Source organism: Excalfactoria chinensis, chromosome 1 (genome assembly GCF_039878825.1).
Source record: "Excalfactoria chinensis isolate bCotChi1 chromosome 1, bCotChi1.hap2, whole genome shotgun sequence".
NCBI classification, from domain to species: domain Eukaryota; kingdom Metazoa; phylum Chordata; class Aves; order Galliformes; family Phasianidae; genus Excalfactoria; species Excalfactoria chinensis.
In genome coordinates, this window is record NC_092825.1 from 73,723,880 (window position 1) to 73,748,050 (window position 24,171).

Sequence of the window (24,171 nt, forward strand, 5' to 3'; positions counted from 1 at the left end):
TCGTAGGGGGAAAGGCAGAAGTGCAGATTTGAGCCAGAAGAAAGTGCCTCAGAAAAAAAAAAAAGTCTAATTTGCAAAAAAAACCCCAAAATCTGAAGAAATTTATTGTAGCTCCAGTGGATAGAAGAAGCGTATAAAATCACAAAGGACGTAAAATTAAGTGCATGAGCAAAATACAAGCATTACATATATATATATATACTATTCAGTGTCTCTCATTACAGAGCTGGGGCTCAATAATAACCTGTAAGAGTTTCTTGTCTTGTCCATTGGCTCCTCTCCAGACAACATCCCTCTGTGGCATTATGCTGAGAGAATGATGAAGGCGTAAAGAATTATATCAAACAGGAGAAAGGGAGGTGGGTTCACAGAGCACTATGGGCTGGCAGGTGCTTGTTTAGGTTCAGGCTCAGTCTGCAAAGCTACTTATACATCCGGCTGCAAGAGAAAAACATTACATTAGCACCAGCAGTACAGAGATGATACCTTGAAGCCAGACAGCTCATTGTACTTTGCCCAGTGTAGATGAGGACCACACTCCCTTCTGCAGTTTGGGGTCAAACGGTTACTTGTGCATCCACATGGCTGTTTACATTTCAGTTACACTGAGATGCTTGCTTGATAAGGAGAGTTATAAAACAACTGCATCAGCACTTGTATTGCTCAGATTTGTCTTGCTGTGTGTTAATGTAGTTGTATGGGCTTGTCCTTCTTATGCAGGTTTTTTTCTAACCTTGAAAAACAGTCAGTGAAAATCAGGTGAATTTTTCACCATGTTACGGTAATCAACTTTTCCCTGCATATACACATCCTAACTATGGAGCAGTATTTGCCATTTACTCACTGAAACCTCAGCAACAGTGACAAAAATGGGTGAAACTCATCAGTTTGCCACTGTCACCAGTTAAAATCAAGCAGAAGTCAAATTCTGCATCCATCAGTTTATTGAACTACGTCATGTTATTATTTATTCTGTTATGGGCTCTCCACTTCCAATGATAGTATAACTGTCAGTGTTCCTCTGCAGCTCTTTCTGTGGCCTGATACCATATAAGCTTAAAGACCTTGAGAAGGGAAAGCTCTGCTGAGAAGTCCTTGCTTCCCTGAAATGAGCCAGAACATGATGGTGTATCACCCAGTGCGTCTGGGAGAGGCGATGGTTCACAGTGTTCTCTTTCCTGGCTCCTAGGAGGTTACTGGTGTTTTTCACAGGCCACATTTCAGCACTGTGATAGCAGAGCTGGAGTCACATTATGACGTAATGGAGTTTTAACATTTGTTTTTCATTCTTGAAGTTGGTTGTGTGTCTTCCACCTCAGTATCCACAACCTCTCTATCTGTGTCCCAGATTGACTCTGAATTCTATCAAAGGACTCTGAAGCTCCTGCTTGAGTTTTGCCAATATGTCTAAACATCAAGGTGATTCAAGTGAAACCTCTGCTTAGAAGTTTGCAAGCAAAGAACTACCATGGGTTTGGAGCATAACAGAACATTCATAAAATATAGCTCATAACTCATCAACGTAACAAGAGCTGAAAATGCTGAAATGCAGTTTTAGTGTAGGCAGCAAGTGGGCTCATGCTCCATTTCTTCCCACTCAACCATCCAGCTCCCCTATCTTGAAAGCAAAGTACTTGCTCATTCTGGCTGTCCTCATTACCACTTACCGGTGACACTGACATGTCTTCTTTTCCAGCAAGTATTGTTTTGCTTGTGCAATCCTTTTGGCCCGTTTCTACCAAGAGAGAAGGGATAAATAACAATGAAATTGTTTACACTTAGAATGCGTCCCTATGATGGTGTAGTGAAGTACTTTCTGACATAGCTACTATCTGCAGACTGTTGATCTCTAACCATTTGATTTGAGTTTAAGGACTGACCTACTATCTATTCTGTCCCATTCACAGAGAGAAAATCAGGCTCCTCCTGTGGTTTGGGAAGACTGTCACCTCTTCACCTTTCATAGACACCAGGATACTAACCCTTCTCCGCTGCCAGCTCATACCAGTGATTATGCACACGCATGCAAGGCCAATCACCAACACACCGGCTCCAATAATTGCTCCAATTACTGCATATCTATTCCAAACATGAGCTTCCTCTGTGGAAAGAGAAAAGCATTCAAAGGCAGATAGAGAATGTCAAGGCTTTTGTGTGGAGGTAGGGATGTGATGTTAATTTCCATACCCACGGTATAATTAAGGCTGATCTTTCTGTTATTGTCTTCAATGAGGTGACAGTTCCACAGTCCTGGAGCACTGACGCTCACCTCCACTTTTGTTTCATGCTCTTTTGACTTCTTGTTTTCCATCTGAGTCCCATTCACACGTTCCCAGAGCAAGTGGGCTTTGGATGGCAGGGGACCGGATACTTGGCAGAGCAGGGTCATCTTGCCCCCTCTGGAGAGTGGCCCAGCAGGGTTAGCAGAGACTGGGAAGATAAGAAAATGTCACATGGGAGAGAGGATGGGAAGATGGGTCCATCCATACTCTTGTGGTGTCTAGATTTCTGTCAGCTCCTCATCCGCTGATCCCTTTCTCTCACCTTGCATCACCACTAGCTCTCTCACGCTCCGCATTCTTCTACTGTTGATCTCCAGCAGGCACTGGTACTGCCCAGAGTGGTTTAACTGGACTTTGGGGATTTTAACTTCTATAGTACTGTCAGTTTTCCTTTCAGGTATCTCAAACCAAATGTGGTTGCTTTTTTTTGTACTATGCAGCTCTCGACGTGTTGTGACATTGAAATTAAGCAGCTCATGAACGGCTGTATTTCCCTGTGGTTCCCAATTCAGTTTTCCTGTGAAACCTTCTTTCCATTCTATCTTCTTGAAGTTCAGATGCCATGACAAGATCACAGGGCTGCCAACAGTAGTGTACATTATTTCCGAGTGCTCCTTCCCAAAACCTGAATTCAGAAGAGACAAGAATACACAAGCAGGGAACTCTGTGGATTCTCTGAGTGTACCTTTGGTCTTGTGCTCAGTTGAGAGGCCTTGGAGAAAAGCCACAAGATGCCCCAGGGGGGATAAGCAGTTAGGGACTGAGAATTGGTTTAAAGAGGCAAAACTCTCAAGCTCACCAGAGCTGAGAAGAAGAGACCCCAAGGAGAGGGTGATCTTTTAGGGCCAGCCTGGAGAAGAAAATGGGAAGAAGAGAGAGCTCAGGCAGCAGAGCAATCCAGCTGCAGGGTTGGAGGCCCAGGGAAATTATCCCTGGAACACCGTTATGTGAATGGTGAAAAATGAAATTGTGGCTTGTGAGCTGGAGGAAGTACTGGTTACAGAGTCTGTGTGCAGGCTGTGTTTCTGTTGTCACTTACCTAATACCTTCACATCAAAGGAGATGTTCTGATTAATCGATGGAGAGTTTGAATAAATGTGACACATCCAGGTTCCACTGTCTGTAGCCTTCAGTTGCTTTAGCTTTAGTATGTACTTTTGAGGGGCCTCCTTTTGCAAAATTTCTGTTGTCACTATTTTATTGCTAACATTAAACAATTCGATGCTGAGACGGGGCTGTGAGTGTGATGAATTTTGCATTAAAGTAAGCTCGAGGTCTTCATTTGTGAGGAAGTGTCCATTTGAAGTGTCTGTCACTGTAAAGAGAAAAAATCTAGCCAGTAAATCAACTCCTGTTTCCACAAGTGAGAGAAAAGTGTCACAGCAGAGAGTACAGAGGCCCTGTGCTCTGGTGATACAAGGGAAATGAGCTGTGATAAATCAGACCAGAAGCAACGGCATCTGGATAAGGAATTCCATTAGAGTTGTTTCTTGGACCTTTTTTCCTCTCCCCTCACCTCCTTGTGGTTACAATCCCTCCAGGCACTCACATTTAAAGACATGCAGTGAGATACTGACTGTAGGAGAGGAACATGCACAGGTATAGATGCCAGCATCATCCAAGCTCAAGTCTGACACCTTCAGCTGTTTGCTGTTCAAGTTCACTTCTGATCGATGAGTCATTGGAGCTTTGCCTTTTGAAAAAATAAGCTTGTTTAGGAGGGGAGAAATTTCTCAGCTATACACTGAGGAGAAGGGGGGTCCAATTGGAAGCCTTACCTTTAAGAATCTGTGTTCTAGAAAATTGTATAATAGTAGAAGAAACTTCTTTATACTTGTACTTCCAAGTACAGGTTACATCTTTGTGATGATTTACGCCTTTACAGCTCAGGATCACCTCCTTTCCTGCAACTCCAGTCTGTTGTTGTTCTTGCTGAGCCATAATGGGAAGCAGACCTAGAAGTCAAATGCCCCCAAATGACCATGATTATGGCAGATTTACCAACACAGTTTCACTGGAGCAACCTTTTTCCCCACTGAACTGTTGTCCTGCTGGTAACAAAGGCAGGACTATGTGTGTCATTCCTCATTTACTCCTTGGTCAAGACTTGAGGCAGCACTGTCAAATTTGGTTACCTCTTCCTCCAAATTTTACACAAAGAAAGATTGAAAGCCCAGGAAAACAGGAGGATAAAGGATAAAGGATATGAAAAGGAGAAAGGAGAAAGGAGAGAGGGAAAAGGGGAAAAAGGAAGGGGAGTAGGGAAGGGCAAGGGGAAAGGTAGGAAGAGGAGGGGAAGGGAGGGAAAGAAAGGAAAATGTCTCAGAACTGCTTTAGCTGCACAGAACTGCAAAGCTCTCATTTGTCCTACTACAGGAGCACCCTAGAAGTGTAAAATGAAAAGTTAGTATGAGTTTATGGGAGGGGTTTCTACAAGTTATGTTTTCTGGTACTGGTAATCTACACTGGTAATCTACATCATTGCTAATAATGGTTTTCCAATAATTGCACTGAGCATGATCGTTGAAAATGATGAATTTGTCTAAAATGGGGAAATTATGAATGCTATTCATAAGAATATCTCGGTGTCTTTTGCATCGCTTTTAGTTATAGCTTGCATACAATATTCTCATGGTTTTTTTCAGTTTGAGAAATGCAGACTTGGCATTACTCAGTGAGTTTCCATTCTCGTAAAAAGATCACTAAAAAGTCCACCAATTGTTGCAATATTAGCAATCAAACTGAACAAGCTGCTAACATCAAATTTGTAATGGGAAACCTACAATCAGAAATCCACAAGGTTTCCCACAGACAGCAGGAGGCACTGTGAGTGCTAGTATTTTCCACCCCATGCTCAGTATATGGGATCTGGGCTGGTTTTTGGTCCAGGAAATGGCTCTGCCCAGATCACAAGTTCCTACTAAAGCATTTCTTCACATTCATCCAACTTGTGTGAACCTTGATGCTGTATGGCACAACATCTTCCTCACCTGGTGGTCTTTTTCTATGGCCATGAACAGTTGCAGAGTGAGCCAGACAAGTGATAAGAGGGTGACTGCTATAATCTGGGGAGAATGGCTCGAACAAGACTGCTTTTAAAGCATGTGAGACCAATCTCTGAGCAGATAGACTCCTGCAGAGGAATCTCAGTGGTCTCAAGGGAAGTGAACCATGCCCTCCCAGCACGTCAGCCTACAGATTCACCCTTAGTAATAGGAGGTGACAACCATTATTAAAATATAATTATTTATTTTAAAGGAATATTTCAGGTGGTAAATTATGAGGAGCCTAGAGCCACAACACCTAAAATGTTGTGAGACTTTTGGGAAGGTTGTAAACATTATCAAGATTCACTGCCGCTTTTCCAGCGCAGCTGAGGACTCACCCAGCTGCAGAACCGAGATGACCATGAGCACACTGCTCGCCACTGCTCCGCACCTCTCCATCTCCAAGGGAACGCTCTTCCCTGCTGCAAACGGAAGGGCTGGGAATGCTGTCGGTATCAAGGGAGGTTAACCTGGAAGACCCAAATGCTCTATTAATAATGGTTGATGTAGTTCTAAGAATCACCCTAAACTGTAACCAGGAGGTTAGAATGGAGAAATCCATAGATCCCCTCCCATCTAAATCTTTCTGTGTGATAAAGTTCATCTTTAGGGCTCTTCATAGCATTTTTCTTCAGCGGTTTTGTTGTGGTTATTCTCTATGTATTTCTTATCAAGTTTTGATAACCACTGCCTCTGATGGTTTTTGAAAGGCTTGCTTCAGTTCTTAGGGATATTCTACAAAAAGGCTGGGGTGAGGGAGGAATGAGGTCAGAAAGAAGTTGCATTGATAATAAGAAAACCTGAAATGGAAAGTCCTGGAACAATTTGTCCATCGCATCCACGGTTCCACAAGCAAAAACCTCCAAAGCACTTCCGGAGGACGTCAAGTCTGCGCAGGGTAGCTGGAGGGTACTGTGTGAAAGCTGACAGCATAGACAGGTCAGAGAAGATTTCACAGGCAACCTTAGCTTGTAAGGTGGGAAGGGCAAAGCTGAAAATGAATCTAGATGCAATTGTAGAGCCAGGAAGAGTGCTAGGGTTGCACAGTCTGACAGAGAAAGTGATGTAAAGAAGGGTAGCATGGGATCATCAAGAACTGCGAATCTGTGGGAGCACCAGGGGGCTGTACAGAAAGCACAGGCTTCATTTAAAATAGGAGAGGCTTCGTTTAACCTGAAACAGAACTTGTCTGCTGACACTTCAAGGAAGAACTTTCTTAAACAAAGACTGGGGAAAATCCAGTCGATACAGATGAGATATTATTTGGGCTGCGGTGTCTGAAAAGTAAGAACTCCTTGTCCTCAAGTGAGGGGTCAGACATAAGCCAACAAAGCTCAAGGGACAAACAGTGGGGAGCAATGTGAACAAAACAAGTCCTATTTTAATGGAATATGGGAAAACACTCTGGGTGCTACTGCATGCTGGGGGAGGGGTGTGTGTGGAGGAGAAATCTGGACCCATAACAACAACAACAAAAATCACAGCAGTGTTTAGAGAAGTAGAATAACTGATGGGAAGGTCACTCAGATCTAGATGATAGCAGAAACATCCTTTCACAGTTAGCATAGTAGAGTGAAGGCTGGAATCATAATAGGACTGAAATCAAAAGGAATATGATAATAACTTTAATACTACATATGCAGTATGTGCATTATTATATATAATATATTCCAATGAGGATACTTTAATATTGAAATTAATGTAAATGATCAGAGCACACGAGACAATGAAAGAGTAGATTAAAGCATCGGTGTTATGTTTACACGTAGATCAGGTCAGCATGGCTGACAATCTGACAGCTTAACAGCTGAAAAACGCAGCTGCAAGAGCAAGACAGCAGCCATGTGCACCATCAGAAGAGAAATACATGGCAAAGGCATAGTCAGAGATGATCTGCAGCTTGCCTTGTATGAAACTAACAGCAGAAAAAAATCATGCTGGCCCCAGGAAATATTGGCATGAGCCATTTTGCGCGGGGGGAAAAAAAAGCAAAATGAAGGAGGCAGTGCATGCAATTGAACATAGTTTCCCACCAGATGCAGTGGCAGTGATCAAGTAGTTCAAGCAGCTATGCTACAGAATAAGGAGAGGGGCAACAACAAGGCATCTGTATGCATCTCACTCGGAAGAAACATCTATAACTGAGACCTGGCACAGGGCTCTGGGAAAGATCAATATCACCCTGAGACGATGGAAGAAGCGTAAGCTCTGCCGTGAATAGTCACATCACCTGTCTGAGTGAGGCCAGAAGGATAAGTCAGCCACCACCCTGTAGTGATATCTACAAATTAACAGCCTCAGTGCTGGGCTTCAAATGTTTTGAATCTTTAAACTTTATACTAATATTGGAGGTGATAGAATAGATATAAATCAGCAAAACTGTCATCACACCATCACTTTTTTACTGCCTGTGAATCTCTGTTTTCCTGTTTCCTGTTGGCATCAGTATGTTCTTCACGCTCGTGCTATCTAGCAGGAGAACAAAACCACACAACTAAAATGTCGTGGTACCAGTGAACTGCTGACCTTGTGCAGTTTAGTAGCTGCAGGTTGATGCACCTTTCATATGCTGTTCTGTTGTTTCTTATTGTGGTTTCATGCATTTTTCACTCCATTCCTTTTTCATTCAGACTGATCTTCATATGTCTGTGGCAGACCTCTGTATCATGATCATGACCACCTACATGTTACAAGTCATTGGGGAAAACAGGATGCCTCCACCTAGAATTTCTTTCATACACTTTCTGTCTCCTTTCTGCTTTTCATTCATGCCACTTCTTGTTTTTCCTCCGTCTTTCAGCCTCCTGTGACCCTCCAGGTTAGAATGTGGGCAGTGGTATTCAGAAGTTTACAGATCTCATTGAGTAAGACTGCTACATCAACTTAGGCAGCGGTTCTTGTCAGCTAATGCCTATAGCAGACCCACAGCCTCCTTGCAGGCTTACAGCTGTATCTTGTGGTACTCAAAAATTAAGTGGTGTCAGGGAACATCCCTGGGCACTGGGGCACACTCATCAGCCTTGTTAAACTGCTAGAACATTTCCTGGCATTTCTTTGGCCCAGGACAACTCTCCTGCCAAGCTACTCCCAGGATCCATATCAGTGTTAGGATGGGACAGGAACCACTCCCATTAGGCAGCTGTCACATAGCCAGTTCATTTTGGAGGTTAAGCGAGTTTAATAGCCCAGACCATCTCATGCCAGTCAGCCTCTGTGCCAGAAACAGTCTGGGCACACTTGATTTATTAGCACGCCTGGTCTTCACAGGAGGAGCAGGGCTGCCATCCAAGTGCACATTGATTTCCATTTCATTTTAACTTCCCCCTCTTACTAAACTGCTTTAATTTCCTTCTTGACTTCTTTTAACGATTATTCTCTCCCTGGGGGGTGGGCAAAAGAGAGCTGTGGCAGCAAGTGATCACACCAAGGGATGACCAAGGACAAGGCCTGCAGGACCAAGCCTGGCCCAGAGAGCACGTGTTCCTGTAGAGCCTCACAGGGTGGTTGGCTGCAGGCAGCTCTCCTCCAGCCGACAGCAGCGTGACACAGGAGGAAACTGAAATCAAAAAAAGAGCCCAGAAACCACTCCTCCTGCAGAGCAGGCTATCTCCCATCTCAGTGCATTCGTGCACTGCTTTCATGCTGTGTGGTTTCCTTGTTTTCTCTTGCTCTTGCTTGTGGCTGTGCTTTTGATCTCACAGCAGCAGCAGTGTGCTTGGTGGGGCAAGGAGAACTGGGCAGGAAGGCCTGGGCTGCTCACATCAGGGCTGCCACACCTCAGCATTGGCTGTTGTCCCCCATTTCCTCTCTGCGTCTGCTTCTGGGCAAGGACCAAGGGATGCAGCTGCCCCTCGTGGCTCGATGCAGCACAGTTGGTGCTTTGCTTTCTCCTCGAGCACTCCGGCTGTTCACCAGCCCCCGAGACAAGTTGTCACCCTCTGCAGCTGCTCCCAGAGAGACACGATGGTGCACGGTCAGCCATCGGCTCTTCAGAGAGAGGTGCCACCTCCAGGATGGAGCAGTGTGCCATGTGGGCACAATCCAAGTTTCCTTCTGCCACAAAGTCATTGCAATCTGTCTTTGCGTCTCAACCCTCACAAATACCACCAGAAATGACTCTATCTCTGCAGCCTAGCCAGTTGCCTGATGGCTTCTGAACCATTTCAACCATTTAAGGGGAAGCCAAGAACTTTCTGTGTGTGACAGGCATTTCAGCATACACTTTCTGAGCTCTCCCCTTCTAACTAGCCCCTCTTTTTTCCTTCTAGGCCTACTATTTTTGTCTGTGTGAACAATCCTGCATCCCAGCAATTCACAGTTAAAGCCCACGGATGCCTTTCTAGGAGGCTGTGACTAGCAAACAGTACCAAGACGTCCTCTGACAACAGGCCCTTCATTGTGCTCTCAAGCCATGTGCACATAGGATGTGCTTCAGGTATCATTAATCAGCAGGTGAAATAGGAACACTGAGATCTTACATGAAATGTTCTTGATTTGCAGTCTGCACTGGAAAAGGGCCTACATAAGTATGGATAGCATACTGCAGCAAAACTGTATGTTCCAGTCAGAACAAAAACATTCCCCTTTGGGCTGGAATTACAGGAGTAACACTGTAATTTTACCTCACTGAATACCCAGTCTCTGTGCAAGACTGTGGCAGAAAGGATGGGCACTGTCCAAGAGCATCGAGTACAAATGGGATAGTGGTTTTGCTCCAGTTAAATGAGTCAACTCCTGCTCTATCGCAGGCAGCTTGGGCAGCCATCTTTGTGAAACACTGGGGAGGATACAGAAAAGGCTTGTGAACTGAATTGAGAATAACGCACACAAGGGACTTAACAGGAGTGCTTATTTTATAGTGGTGAACATTAAGAAGTAACCTGAGCTCAACCTTAATGTACCACGTAGGAGAACACTTGGGGTGACTGAAAAAGGTTGAACAGAATTCACTGTGTGAAAGATGAAAAATTCACCCAGCAATGAAACTGCAGGTTTTAACAGTACAGCAGTGTATGAAAAGGCTAAGGTTTCCAGGTGTCCTTAAACTGAAAGGATTCCTCTTGGTGCATGAAATTCTGCTTGCCCAGCCCTGAGCTAGTGGATCAGGCTGCATTTGCAGCCTGTGTTGCTCAGTGAGTCAGTCAGCCGACATAGAGCAGACTCACTGATAGTGGCACACACATATTTAAACGAGCTCTTCTAGTTAGCTAAAGATGGGTGCCTTTTTATTTTTCAGGCTTTTTTTTAGAATCAAGTTCCCCTTCCTGGAGGGCATGTGGAGAAGGTGATAGCTAGTGGCAGCTCGCTGATGGTGGAGGGCTGCTCTCAGTACATTTCCAACCCCTGGGGACATATAGTCGTGGGTGTCAAGTCCCGTAGGACGTTCTTCTGAACTATCTCTACACATGGGTTTAAGAGACCCGTGAGATCCCCAGGATCTTTTAGTAGCTCTCTTTTTCCCCCGTTCCAAGGAAAAATCCAGACAGAAGAATGCTTCTTAGTTAAAAATAAAAGGCCTCCAAAAATTGCCCAGCCAGAAGTATTCTCAAGGAAAACATCTCAATAAAGTTTTGCATCAGAACTTTAAGTGGGTCAGAACCTATCTGTCCCTCAGCCTGTCCAAAACAGCAACTTGTGTGAAATCGGAAACTTTGTGACAACATTAAAAGAACCCAAAACAGCAAAACCAGCTTGACCTCTTTTTTGTTTGTTTGTTTTTCAGAGAAAGAGAAAGAAAGTTTCCTTACCTCTTTTCCTCTCTGTGTTTCTGTCTCCTTGTGTTTGTCACCTGCTGTAAGTGATCTAACGCAGCTATAACTGAAGGAAGAGAAGAATGAAGCTGATGTTAGAAAGCTGCTCAACAGATGTTGGTCGGCCTTTGTGTCTCCTCCTCTCCAACTGGAACGTCAGCACGGTCTTGCTGCCAGTCCAGGCTCTGCTGCAATCTGTGAGCTTCTCCCAGTAGATGGTGATCGTCCAAATGCATGCGATCTCAATGCTGGATGCGAACAGAAAGGAAGACCATAATGGAAGGCTATATATTGTGACGCCTGGGAAGAATGAGTGTGAGAGAGAGCCTATTGGCCATTCGGCAGCTGCTGGGAGGCTGTAAGAGAACCGAAACTTAAAAGCGAGCGATTGGAAACCTTTTATGATCTACTGTCAAAGAAAGCTTGCAAGTTAATATGTTAGCTGAGCAGATCCAGACTATTCCCAGGCCTCTAACAAGCAGTAAGAGCAAGCTGACCTCCATTTCATAGCCCGTCTTGCTGCTAAGAGGAGCCACTTCTGAGGAGTGGGCTGCGGTCCTGCCCCCAGGGCTGTTTGGGGTGGCAACAAGGCTGTGCCTCCAGTTCAGATGGGCCTTGACCACCAGGCTCAGCAGTTTAGAAATGACCACGATTAGGGTATGGTTAAAGGGGAACCCCTGAAGAAGTGAGGGTCATCTGTGCAGAGTATGGCTGAGATTTGGTGTGAGATGAGAATATTTTCTTCATCTTTATTCTCTCAGGTAACCTCTACCACTACCGCATCTCAGCTGTTTCCCCTCTCTGTAGAGTGGAGGAGGGGGCTTTTGTGGTTTTCCACCCACATTCGGTATCTTTCTCTCTGAATCCCAGCCTCAGCCAAGGTGACGGAAACCCACTGAGCCCCAGACACAGCTGAGATTTCATCTCCATACCGCCCACTCTTCTCCTCCAAGCAGTCACTTGCCCCTTTGTCTGGAGGACAGGTTGAGAGACACAGAATCAGGCTTTCAAGGAGTAGGTTCAGAAAAACACGACTCTGAGGTTCATAAAGTGCCACGAGATGTGAAAGGAACGGCACTGATCAGGCCTCAAGTGCAACAGCAGGTTCTTTTGATGTCTCTTTGGAGAAATCACAATGCCCAGAACTTCTCGGAGACCCATTCTGAGACACGAATTTCCTTCAAGAGCCTGCTGCTTCATGGCAGCTGCTCCCAAACGCCTTTGCAAACCCATGGCAAGAAAACACACGTCTCTTCTGGCCTATCTGTCAGACAGGGTCTGTCCTGGAGAAAACAGCTGAGAAAAGTCAGGTTGTGACTGTAAGGCTCTGGCACAAGGGCTTATGAAGAGGTGCTCTGAGGCATTGAGTTGATGCTGCAGCTCACATGAATTCTGGCTTGCATTTTGTTTCCCCAGCATGCTGGAATGCAGAAACCCTGGCTTGTTTTTGAACAGTTGGTTTACATCACTGAAAATGCCAACCTGCAATAGCATACCCTGCATGGGCCCAGCTTCCAAAACACATTTGGATTTGCTGCAGATTTGCAAGGAGAAACAGGGCTGTTGGGCATGAGGTGTCAAGGCTGCAGGCCTGGCCCCTCACGGACCTGTTCTTAGTGCAGGGATTGCTCAGAGCTGCCAACAGTGGCACAGTGTACAGCCTCTGTCTATCTTGCAAGTACCTCTAGGATTAGGGGTCACAGCATGTGGTGACTTGCTTGTATCACTTTCATGCAAGCATCTCAAAGCACTTTGCAAGCATTAATTAAACATCAGAATCCAGGAGCGATGAATAGTATTAGTCAGGCAGTCTTTCTTCTAACTGTAATATTTCTCATAAATATTTAACTAGTTTTTAAATTCCATGCAGGCCTGGATCTCACCTTGCTGGCACAGTTGCCACACTGCATCTGCGGGGAAACTTATTCAGTATCACACACCAGTCTGGTGACAGAGGGGAAAGTTTGCTGATGCCAGTGGAAAGTCACAAAACCTCCAGAGATTCTCCATACAAGCCAAGTTCCCTGCACATTGGTAAGGGCTGAGTGTGCCTGTGAGCGGTGATGGGTGAGGGGTACCCAAAGGTACTGTAAAATTGATGAGTGCTCAGTGACTGGATTGAGGGAAGGGAAAGTGTTAAACACAGTGTGGAAGTTGTATTGGATGTCAGTGGCTTCAAAGACAGGGAGCTTTCTTTTTGCAGTAGAATATCTTCTACCTGTTGAGCTCCTTGAGGGACTTTTCTGTGTCCAGACATGGAGAACTAAGAACAACAAGCAGCCCTCTGGAGAGGAGGCCTGGTGGTTTGCCCCAGCAGAGCTATACACCTCAGGAAGAAGTAAGGCTCCTGGATGCTGCTGGGGGGAGTTGTCTGTCAGCAGGCACTCTGTGGAAGATTAAGCCGGGAAAAGTGAACTCTCCAAACAGATAGTACAAAGGTTGGAGTACTGACCATGGTGAGAGATCAGAAGATCTCCAGAGATGTTATCCATGAGTAATAGGTCATGCTAGAGAGGTCATGTGAGGGATGTCCAGTCTGATGGAGAAAGAATAGCCAGATGCGGTAGGATGTCACAGATGGTTTGGTAGTGCTGAGGGACAGAGGGGCTGCTGTCAACTGTGTGTCACTGAAAATGAGAAAGTGAGCCTAAACATAAACAAGCTACTGCTTTGACATGCCAGAAATGCAACTAGCAGGAGAGAACTGGCTGTGATAGCTTTTAAGAATGTGCGTGGGGCTGGTCTTGCTTACTGTGTTCACCAATGGAACTCGGGAAAAAGAACCAGAGAGAAACTGGTGACCTGTGATACACAACTGGAGGGCTCTAATCACTACAAAGGGGGGTCTGGTACATAAGAAGTGGGGTGCAATTCAGTGACATAAGCTGTAAAGTCACTCTTTTGAGTGGTAACTACGAGAGTCTTTGCTTTCAGTTCCTCAGCAAAGCACCTGGGTTTATTAACCAGTCACTGATAGCTGATGTGACAGCACAAAAGGATCCAACCAATGATGGACGTACCTAATAATGCAAGCCCGGTACAGGAAGGGGGGAACGCCACCGTACTTGGGCACTAGATGGCAGCATAAACCCGGGCCATGGGAGCAGCTGCATCCATCCCACGGTCTCCGTCGATCCTGGAGCACAGGTGATGGAGACGCAAAGCTATCCGTCAGCCGGGGCCGGCTGGCTTTGGGTCTGTGGGCTAGACGGCCCCACAGATACGTTTGGAGGCAGCGTGGGGCTCTGGGGCTGCCTTCCCCTGGGAGGTTCTTGGGGGAGCAGCGAGCAATCCGCTCAGTTTGGTGTGAAGTGTCCAAGGGCTTCAGAATGCTGGGCAGCAGGGTCCTGGTGAGCTGGCTGGTGCTCAGCAGAGCTAGAGGGGGGTTCTGCTCGGAACCCTTGCATTGGTCAGGAAACCTGGACTGCCTTCCATGGAACAAACAGAGATGCTGCTCTGGTCATAAGAGAATTAGGTGCACGTTGTTCATAAAGGAAGAGGAGCATGAAAAATGTCATTAATGACAACAAGCCCTTCCAAGAGCTACTCTTGTGTATCATGTTGTTTTTATAGGCACAGTGTGCTATGCCTTCTTACTGCAAGACCCTTGGAAAGCCATCCCTTCAGGTGGGAGGGACAGCCATTTCAGACTGCATCGCATGACAGCTTCTGAGATATAAAGAGTGGCTTGTATCGAATCAGCATATCAGCAAGACATAAATCTAGGAGCAGAAGCCCTACAGTATGATGATGTTAACAACCACATAATGATTGTCCCAAATGCCTTGGATCTTAGTGTGTGGCACAAGCTATCGCATTTACGACAACGGTGTTCCTGTCGGTAGCTTGGTTTGAGGCAACCTTAGAAGACAAATGGATGACCACAGATGTTTTGACTTTAACCACTACTACATGGAAGTGTTGAAGAAATCCAAGCAGAGTAGTGAGACATGGGTTTCTTTTGCAGAATTGTTGCTGATATTGTTCCTACCTGTTTGCCAAGCAGGCACAAAACTCAGTGTGCTTTAGTGTCATGGACACTAACTTTGTATTATTAAAGGCTGTACAAAATATACCAACATTACTTGGTAAAGGCTTGTTGTTTTCTGTTGTTTCTTAGTCAGATCATGCTATCTGCTAGCAGTTGTTCAGCCTCTCACTTAGAAATCTTGGATGTAGGGCCCAGGATTTTTGGGACAGATTTCTAGATGTGTTTGCTTTCTTGTATAGACTTAATATTGCATCTGTACTTGCATTTGTACTTGTATTTGCTATGTACCAGCTTAATTCCCTCAGTGCTCAGACATATTTTCCTACTTCCTAGTGTTGCACCAATCCACTCTTGAGTGGTAAAGTTTCCCTTGGCCATGGACAGTTATTTCTGTATTGGTATCAGTTGGCTTTGGGGCATTTTCCTTAAGGTCTGTCAACCAAAACAGTTAAATGGTCATATCTGTCACTTTTGCTTGTGCCTGTTTTATCAGTATGCTCTCTTTCATGAAGTGCTTGACTAGTTACAGATGCAAGACTGCAACATCTGTTAAGTTTCTGATACCGTTCTTGGCACCTTAGCTCTGTCAGGATTTGTATTTGGCATAAAATGCAACCATGTCTGTGGCCTTGTAGCCTTTGTAGATGGTGTAACTTTAATAAGCACTAATCAAACACCTCAGCTACCATTTGCCCCCTCTACAACAAAGAATGTATTTGCAAGACATGCTACAAGTAATACAGTGATTGTGGGGGATATCTCATACTCGGCGTGTAACTGTGTACGATTGTGTGTATGTACAGATAACTGTACATCATTGTACATCTGATTACCACTGGCTTCTGCAATCAGTTCTTGGTGAGGATTCATGAAGCAAGGTTACTGTAGAAAGTCCAGTGCTTGGCGTGAGTTTTGCATCTTCAAAGAATTCTCAACTTTTCCTTTCTCCCATGGAGCTGTAAGGTTACCCAGGGCAATGAGCTGACCCTGTGCAGGAGCTAGCAAGAAAGCCTTGATGTGTTCCCAGAGCCAGCTCGGGGACGAGAAGCAAGGAGTAGAACCAAGCTGCTAGTTGTTAAAGGCAACAGGGAGCCCACCGCCACCAAAATTAAAGCATGAATTATGAGTATTCTAGGGGGTAAGCAGAAAAAGGCCCAGTGTACACATAACTTGAAGCTATTTAAGTGTATCAGGATACTTGAGAATGACAAGGGCTTTGGAGACATCTAAGAAAATTGTGCTCATCAGTATTAGGAAGGCCAATGAAATTCAGCACCACTGTTGTCAAAGTCACATAGCTGAAAGGAAAATATAAACTACATAAACACACCTTGGCTTTGGCTTCCATACCAGGTCAGGAAAGAGCCTGGGCATCATGGCAGAGGTTTCACTGCAGACGACACAGTGAACAGCTCAGTAAAAGCTTGGCTCTGCTCAGTGGGAAACTACAGTCAGAGGAGCACACAAAATGTCATGAAAGACAGGATGGAAGTGGTGCAGAGACTGGCAGCATGCCTCTATGTAAAACAGCACTGTTCCCCCACTGGACTGCTGCTCTCTCCAGAACAATGGATGCAAGGAGAGCTCCCAACATTGAGATGGGCCTGGGGAAAGTGTCAGGCAGAAAGACCCCAAAATCCGGGCTTTTTGAGGCAGTAAGGCAGCAGGTGTCTTGTCCCATTCAGAGGAGTGCAAGATAGGTGAATCTTTTTATTTGCCCCAAGCAAAGGATTTCCCTAGTGGGCAGGGATGTGCAAGTGATGTGGCTCAGCCACCGTAATGACCCAGGGAACATAAAGGATTAAACAATCACACTATTTATTCAATATACTACCCTCAATATTCTGCAACAACGAGAGCTATGCAGAATCACAAGTTGGGCAAGGCTGAAAACAATCAAACAAATCTGAAAGCAATAAAATCATGTGAAACTGGACAAATTCAGTAACAGCAAAAGTCACACCTAATGGCAAGGCTTGGTGCATCTAAATGGTACTATCCTCAGATAAAGATCCTTGACAGAAGGGAATGGGAAGATAGAAACAAAGGAAATGCAGTAAGAAGTTATAGGTGAAGGACCAGCCAAGAAACAGAGAGTCCCTCTTCTTCCAGTCTTTGTGGTATGAGAAAAGAAAACAGAAGGTGCAAGTGCAAAACTTTGAATTCAAAACTGCTAATGAGGAACTTTTTTCCTGATAAAGAGGAACTTAAATCTTCACCGTTTGTGAGCTAGGACTTACTGCCACTCATTGCTAGAGGAAGGCAGAGAGTAGAGGGGAACAGTGAGAGTCCAGGCACACACCTGAGCGATGAGAACATCCAGGCTAGTAAGAAGTAGTGTCAGCTACAGGAGGAGAAAGCATCCTGCTATGCACAAGAAGAGAGAAGGCATAGCCTGGGGCACTTGAAGTGCACAAGTCTAATTCACAACTCTGCTTTTTTCTCTAGGACTCATGGATAAATGAGTATCATTTTCAGTAAAACACACAGCCAGTTAAAGAGCTGTGGAGCCTGGATGTGCTCCTCAGAGTTAACTGGGCCTTTCTCAACCTGTGTGTGTGAAGCTCCTGGGGTAGGTGAGGGCCACACAGTGAGAAGGCTTCCTCAGATACCTGCAGAAATAATGAAAAGATGACCTGGTAGTGAAGTCCTCTAATCAAGTCAAGAAAATCTAACTTGATAAATGCTCAGAGCTTAAGTTTTGTGCCAGTGCCTCCTTGCTGGAGCAGCCACATCCCAGTAACCCATATGGGAAAAGCTATATGTGAAACTCCTTAATAGTGAGCCTTTCCTCTGGAGTATACAATGACTACTCCAGAAGTACCACAGTCCTCTTCCATGGCCATTTGGAGAGAAGGTTACAAAAATAATTAGGTGAAAACTAAATGTATTAAGGATTGTGGGAAATGGGACTTGGTGGGCTCACTCCTACATATATTAAGTGCATCGCGAGTCTGAGGAGAGTTTTAGAAAGCCCTAGCATCAATGAGAGATCCATCAGGAAAATCTGAGAAATAAGAGAAGGAATAAATAAATCAACAAACAGGAAGAGCCAGACAGGGGGGAAAAACAACACAACAAAAACAATACCAAAAGACACTGAATCACAGCAAAAATGAGAGGCTGAATCTGCAATTCTTTCTTCTCCAGTGGCATTTAATTTTCCCTTTCCTGCCATCAGAATTTCAGATATTAACAGTCAACTTCAGCAAAGCCAAACTGAAAGAGAAAGAAAAGGCAGCAAAGTCCTTAGAAGCTGCTTCACGCAGGCTGAGAAATGCCCAGCACCATCAGGAGGCACCCTGTACAAACACACTAAGGGACCAGAGTTTTTTTAATGGACATTTATTTTACATTCTCAAATGATTTTCCAATAAAATAAAATGCTCAGAACGTGTAATACGTGCAGTCCTCTGTAGGATCCCCTCTACCACTGAATGAGTGCAGGAGCAGGGCAGTGCAGGGAGTGGGAGGAGAAACTGGGCAGGGGAAGGAAACACCAACCAGTTATCAGGGGGCCAGGCTCTGCTGGCCTCCTGCATTAGAGTGCCCAGCAGAGAAAGGCTGGTGGAGAAGGCAGTAAGGAGGGGCAAGAGCTGGGAGAGAAAAGTGAAAATGAAGCAGGCAGTGGCTGCTGGCTCAAATACTTCCAGCAGCTCCAAAGCATCTGTGCTACCTGCCCCTCTATTGCAGTGGTGGCTTTCATCTTGTATTGGTATGCAATTCCCAGCCCTTCTGCAGGTGCAGATCTCCCATGGCATCCTGAAATGCTCACGCCATCCCTAGACCATCCTCAGAGGTCTGCACGTGCCCATCTCTCTTCAGCACAGCACACAGAGCTCCATCCTCCCATGCAGACCAGGCCTGATGCCCCTGCTTCAATCAGCACTCAGTCTGCTGGTTTGTCTCTTTCTCGTTCTCTTCCATCTCCTTTGGCAGAGTGACTGCAGCTATCCGTTCTAATGCTGGGAAGGAAGCTGGCAGATGCGCCTGAAAGAGAAGAAAGGGGCAGCATTAGGTGTTGGAGGGATGCAGATTGGCACAATTCAGGGCTTCTCCCTGCCATGGAAGACACAGTCCTACTGCTCTCCACCACAAGGTTCCCATTCCCTCCTAGAACCAGGGAAGACACACCTGTCCGATGCATGCAGCTTCTTCTGGGGAAGACTAACTCAATGCTGTCCTCTCTGTGGTGTCATGGACAGAAGGGATAGTGAAGGCAGGGCATATGTAAGAGAGAGAGAGCAAAGAATGATCTGGGCAATTGTCAGGCCACTGACAGGTTCAGTTAGATGCCAGATTTTTACAATAACTTTTCAGAGAGAATAAATAAAGATGTGAAGGCTTGTGCAAAATGAGATAAGACCCAATTAAAGACAGAAACCCTTCCACATCTTTCTTTAACAAGTGACTTTCTAGACATCAGAAAAGAGGCAGATATCATGGTTCCTGGTGGTGATAAGGTGTATCGTGCCACCTGGACAAGAAGTACAGCTGGGATATGGGATCATTATAATGGCACTGTAAGTGTGATCTCACCTAAGGGGAAGGGACTGGGATTTTGCTGACGGGTTTCTACAAGCCTGTGTAGAAACAGTAAGTAGAGATCTTCAAAGATCATCTGTGGCACCAGTTGTTAATGTCATAGAGTGTGTGGAAGTGCTGATGTGTGCTGATGAGCCATGTTTGGATAATCCAAAACTGATGAGCCGTGTTTGGAAGAATTAAATGTCACCTAAGACCCAGATATTTAAGTAGAATGGAATAAGGAGATGAAAGATGATGAGTGAAACAAAACAGTACTGACTGTACATTGTTGGGTTCAGGAGAACAGAACAGGAATGCCTACTGTGTTGGCAAGAACTAAGGAAAGGATGTCTGCGAGCTGCTGGTGTTTGACCAATGCAAGAACAACAAATATAGTATTAGAGGATGCCAGAAAATAGAGGGAGAGAAAGAGAAGGTATATTTGCTCCTCCTTATCTGCATTTTTATGAGGGATGAGCCCAACAAAGAGTCAGTGCAGAGAAGGGCCTGAGGACCATCAGTGGATCTCTGCTGCATCAGAAGAGGTTTGCTTACTTCACACAGCAAAGCCATGAGAGCATAAACAAGTGCTGTGAGATGTTAATATTCTGTCTGGATTAGAGCTATTTAGGCTAACAAAACTGGACATCTATGTATCCTATTTAGGTGTGGGTTTGATCGTCTCATCCTACCCCTAGGCTTGTGCAGCCTAAAGAGTAACCCAGAAATCTACAGGAACTGTGGATTACTCCCTCAAATTACTATTAGTGCTGATTAAGATGATGAAGAACAAGTCACAAATCACTCTGGCAGTGCTTGCAGTATCTTTTTAAAACTCATCTTGCTTCTGTTCTGATGCTGCCTGTCCACAGCTTCCAGCCACTGGGGTTTGCTGGGAATTTGTGTCCCTGCTGTCACATTCCTTCCCCAGCTCAGGGCAGGCTCGAGCCCCCCACCCCCTTTGCTGACCTAAGTGCCACCTGGGCCACCGCAGCAATGGAAGGGAATTTTCCCTGTTGGCCCTCTCCAAGAAGCTAGGTAGAAGCAGCTACATCACACACAGTGCTGCATATTCATGAGAGGTGCCCCTTGCCAGCAAAGAGAAATCCTGATGGAAGAATCTGCCATGTAATTAACTTGAAAAGAAACCATAAGAAAAATGCAGAGGAACAGCGTGATTTGTCTGCACAATTTGTTTTCAGCAGCAAGCTGAGATGCTGGAAGAAGTTGAGCAAATAAAGGGCAGTAACTTGCTGGAAGCAAGCAGCAGAGGCAGGAGGGCTGAGCCAGCAACAACACACCCAAGTTAAGATCCGCGTCCAGGGACCAATAGGCATTTGTGTGGAATGAGAGACGGCTCTGTTATATCAAAGCATCCAGGAAAACGAGAGAATACCTACAAAATCCTGGAGGTTCACCTGCGTCTATTGCAGTGTGTCTTGATCTCTGTGAGAGCAAACAAAGAGCTCTTCAAGGCTGGGCTGCAGATGTCCTCTAGGAGTTCTGACTCCCCCTTGGAGGTTTCTGACATGTACCCAGTCACCAAACAAACCCTGGCTCTCTCCAGACCTTCCGATACCCGCTGTATGACTTTCACCACACATCCGTGCACTTTCAGCACCACAGCCGTGACCTCATTCCACAGATCTCTCCTTTCATCCTCCATCTGCCCTGTCCTTGAGACACTCCATTGCTGGCTCTTGGGTACCCAGGGGAAGGTCAAATAAGGGGTGACATAGAGGAAAACTAACATGATGGACACTTACCCTTTTTTGCATCCCCAGAGCTAGAACACAGACCATAAGCAGGAAGAAGAGGGTGAGCATGAGCCCAAAAGTAACCTGACCACTGAAGATGGTGGGAGGGCTGGAGACCTGAGCACCTATGAGGAAGAACCACAGTTAGGAAGGAGGCAAAGGTTTATTTTGCACTGGAGTAAGGCTGGACCGCACAAACAGAGGCGAACTGAAAAAGTATGAAGGGAACTGGATGGAGCAACAGGGAGAACTAATGAGAGCTAAGACAAGAGGACAATAAGATGGGAACCAGTCAAAGGTGGGGTAAAACTGAGAGAAGTGACCAAGGGAATTGAGCAGGGTGAGAAGAAGGGGCTGGTTTCAGATGTGCAGGAGACAGTACCTGTAATCTGCAGTCCATATTCCACTGCTCCTAGTCTTCCTTCTGGGCCATATACACTGCATTCCCAGATGCCCACATCCTTTTGTGACACTTGGGGTATTTCCAAGATACGGCCAGTCCGGACTTGGCTGTCCTTCAGGTTGTGGGAGGTGGCCACAGTCGACTTTTTGTCAGCAGAGGCAAAACTGAGGTGTTTCCACTGGAAATGTTCATGTCCCTGGGGGTGCGTAAGGCCACAGGTGAGCAGCAAATGAGATCCCTCGGAAACTGGTCCTTGGATGCCTGGGGTGACTACAGCAAAGGAGAAAGCTACCCTCAGGAAAGTCAACAGGCAAATCCACATCTCTTCCTAAACCCTCCTTTTTCTATTATGCCCCTCAGGAATGATAAACCTGTCTGTCTTTTTTCTCACCTGTTATCACTGCCAAGGTCATGTCCCTTCTGAGCATCTTGTTGCCAACAGTGACAGCACAGCAATATCGCCCTGCATCTCCCAGCCCCACCACAGGGAGATGAAGGGGGAAGCTTCTGTTGCTCTGGTTCTGCAAGATGCTCCAGTTCTGCAAGTGTCCTCCTGCAAAGTGGCTCCAGTGGGCTTTCACCACATGGATCCCAAAGGCACTGGGCAGGTAGTTCAGGGTGCATGGCAGGTCAGCTGCAGAGCCAGCTGCGGCATAGACCACAGGGTTGGTCAGGCCGTCAAAACCTGAATGAGAGAGAGACAGAACAGTTTGGAGTGGTGGCTGGAAAGAGTACCATCTGGGGAATAATGAGGACAGGATGAGAGCTGGGAAGCTGTAGCTACTGGGATTGGTCAGTGGCCACACCAAAGGAAGCAACTCAGGGACGCTGGAGCAGCAACACAGAAGCTGAGCTCACCTAGAATTTGCAGGTTGTATGTGGCAGAAACAATCTCATTGTCGGCGTATCTGAGCTGGCAGTGCCAGGATCCTGAGTCACTCACGGTGGTCCGGTGGATGTAGACAGCCCCATGCAAGGAGCAGGAAGCCCCAGAGGTGAGGACTGGGTGCCCATTGTGGAACCAGCATGTCTCCATCAGACGGGCATGGTGGCTAGAGTTGCAGCTCAGCAAAAGAGGCTCATTTTCTACCACAGGTCTGGCTGGACTGAGCTTTACTGCAGCCAAAAAGAAAGGAGGACATTGAAGGCTAATCAGAGGAGGACTGACAAGCCATCCCTTTGCCCACCTTCTGCCCCAGCTTTGTCCTTCCGGCAGCCCTCTCCAGATCTGAGAGCAGAGAGCAGGAAGCTGTGGGCATTCAGGGGGCTGCTGCCGGTACTCAAAACACTGTGCCAAACAACAACCCTACCCATACAGCCTCCTAAAATCAAGGTTCTCCAGGGCTTTCCACCTTCTCCTACCTGTAACTACACCCAGCTCCACCCGGCAGCTCCGGATCTCCTTGTTGTAGGTCACCTGTGCCTCATACAGACCCACATCGTCACTCCTGACCGGGTTGATGCACAGGGAGAAGTTGCCATTGCGTAAAGCAGAGTCCAGGACCGATACCCGTGGCCTCATGGGCAGAGCCGTCTTCCGAAGGCCTGAGTACTCCACCTCCAGCACCACGTGCAGCTCCTGGGGGGCACTGGGACAGGGACAAGGGAGTGCTGGTTAGCAGGGAGCAAAGGCCAGATCAAGTGCTGAGGCAGTAAAGAGGATGTGGGAAAGAACTCCCCCGCCAAAGAAGGCAGAAGTGTGTTTGCCTTAGCCTACCTTGCCCCGTGCCGCTTCCAGAGCACAGATGTCCTCTCAGACAGCTGTTTCCTACTCTTCCCATGCTTCCTGGGACGCAGGTAGCAGGGCAGCAGAGCTGAACTCCCCTCTCTGGCCCAGACCTTCTGCACTCTGTTTTCCACTTCTGCTGCTCCCGGTAGGATGCTGCCTGCTGTAATAAGATGTAGGGCTGAGCAAAGGATGGGGATCACAAAGTAGAGGTTGAAATCTAGCCATCTGCGGTGAGGATGAAGGGCTTAAATAATGTGGAGGGGACAAACACCCAGGCCCAGCCCACCCAGCTTCTCTGCCTTCCCTGAATTCAGTCCTTCTTACCATTGACAGCCAGCAGAGTGAGGAATAGCAGCGGGGACACCGGCCTCATGGTGTCCTCCAGGAGAAGTGAGACTGGGTCTGTAGTCCGAAACTTTCAGAGATCAGCAAAAACAGAGCACGGGCAAGCAGGTGTTGGGAGTGGGTGGGTGAGCCAAGTGAAGGCCAGCTGGACTTGCTTGCTTTCTTGCTCTGTCTCTCTTTCTGATCAAAGCGGTTCCCTCTACACCCTTATACTGTAGGTGGGCAGCTAATTTCCTCATATCACTAAGAAGATGCGTCACGACCAAGAAACAGGCGTAGGGCTGAGGCATGTGAGGGCAGAGCTGAAGCCAGTGAGAGAGAGGAGGGAGGGACCAGAGGC

The 24,171-nt window shown here is 46.3% G+C and overlaps 2 protein-coding genes across 2 annotated transcripts; both read right to left on the reverse strand.

Annotated features, from left to right (window-relative positions):
* Window positions 1–422: 422 nt before the first annotated feature.
* On the reverse strand, window positions 423–5,692 carry CD4 (CD4 molecule). The gene is made up of 9 exons (XM_072352957.1): window positions 5,668–5,692; window positions 4,061–4,237; window positions 3,832–3,975; window positions 3,322–3,597; window positions 2,545–2,907; window positions 2,188–2,430; window positions 1,983–2,101; window positions 1,668–1,735; window positions 423–438 (listed from the first exon to the last, which is right to left on the reverse strand). Exons 1-9 carry the CDS (start codon window positions 5,690–5,692, stop codon window positions 423–425), a joined length of 1,431 nt encoding a protein of 476 aa, XP_072209058.1.
* A 13,249-nt stretch (window positions 5,693–18,941) lies between these two features.
* Window positions 18,942–23,859, reverse strand: LAG3 (lymphocyte activating 3). The gene is made up of 8 exons (XM_072327051.1): window positions 23,811–23,859; window positions 23,475–23,646; window positions 23,120–23,346; window positions 22,616–22,873; window positions 22,149–22,442; window positions 21,737–22,027; window positions 21,364–21,479; window positions 18,942–19,060 (listed from the first exon to the last, which is right to left on the reverse strand). The coding sequence occupies exons 1-8, from the start codon at window positions 23,857–23,859 to the stop codon at window positions 18,953–18,955; spliced, it is 1,515 nt and encodes a 504-aa protein (XP_072183152.1). The 3' UTR covers window positions 18,942–18,952.
* Between the last annotated feature and the right edge of the window lie 312 nt (window positions 23,860–24,171).

What these genes read in the sequence shown, in the direction of transcription:
- CD4 (XM_072352957.1), bottom strand. Translation starts at nt 5,692, where the DNA reads ATGGTCATCTCGGTTCTGCAGCTGG. An exon ending in CTTTGATGTGAAGGTATTAG is followed by an intron (nt 2,908 to 3,321) that starts GTAAGTGACAAC and finishes TTCTGAATTCAG; the next exon opens with GTTTTGGGAAGGAGCACTCG. An exon ending in TGAGCTGGCAGCGGAGAAGG is followed by an intron (nt 1,736 to 1,982) that starts GTTAGTATCCTG and finishes CTCTCTTGGTAG; the next exon opens with AAACGGGCCAAAAGGATTGC.
- LAG3 (XM_072327051.1), bottom strand. Translation starts at nt 23,859, where the DNA reads ATGAGGCCGGTGTCCCCGCTGCTATTCCTCACTCTGCTGGCTGTCAAT. An exon ending in TGGAAGCGGCACGGGGCAAG is followed by an intron (nt 23,347 to 23,474) that starts GTAGGCTAAGGC and finishes TCCCTGTCCCAG; the next exon opens with TGCCCCCCAGGAGCTGCACG. An exon ending in GGAGCTGGGTGTAGTTACAG is followed by an intron (nt 22,874 to 23,119) that starts GTAGGAGAAGGT and finishes TTTTGGCTGCAG; the next exon opens with TAAAGCTCAGTCCAGCCAGA.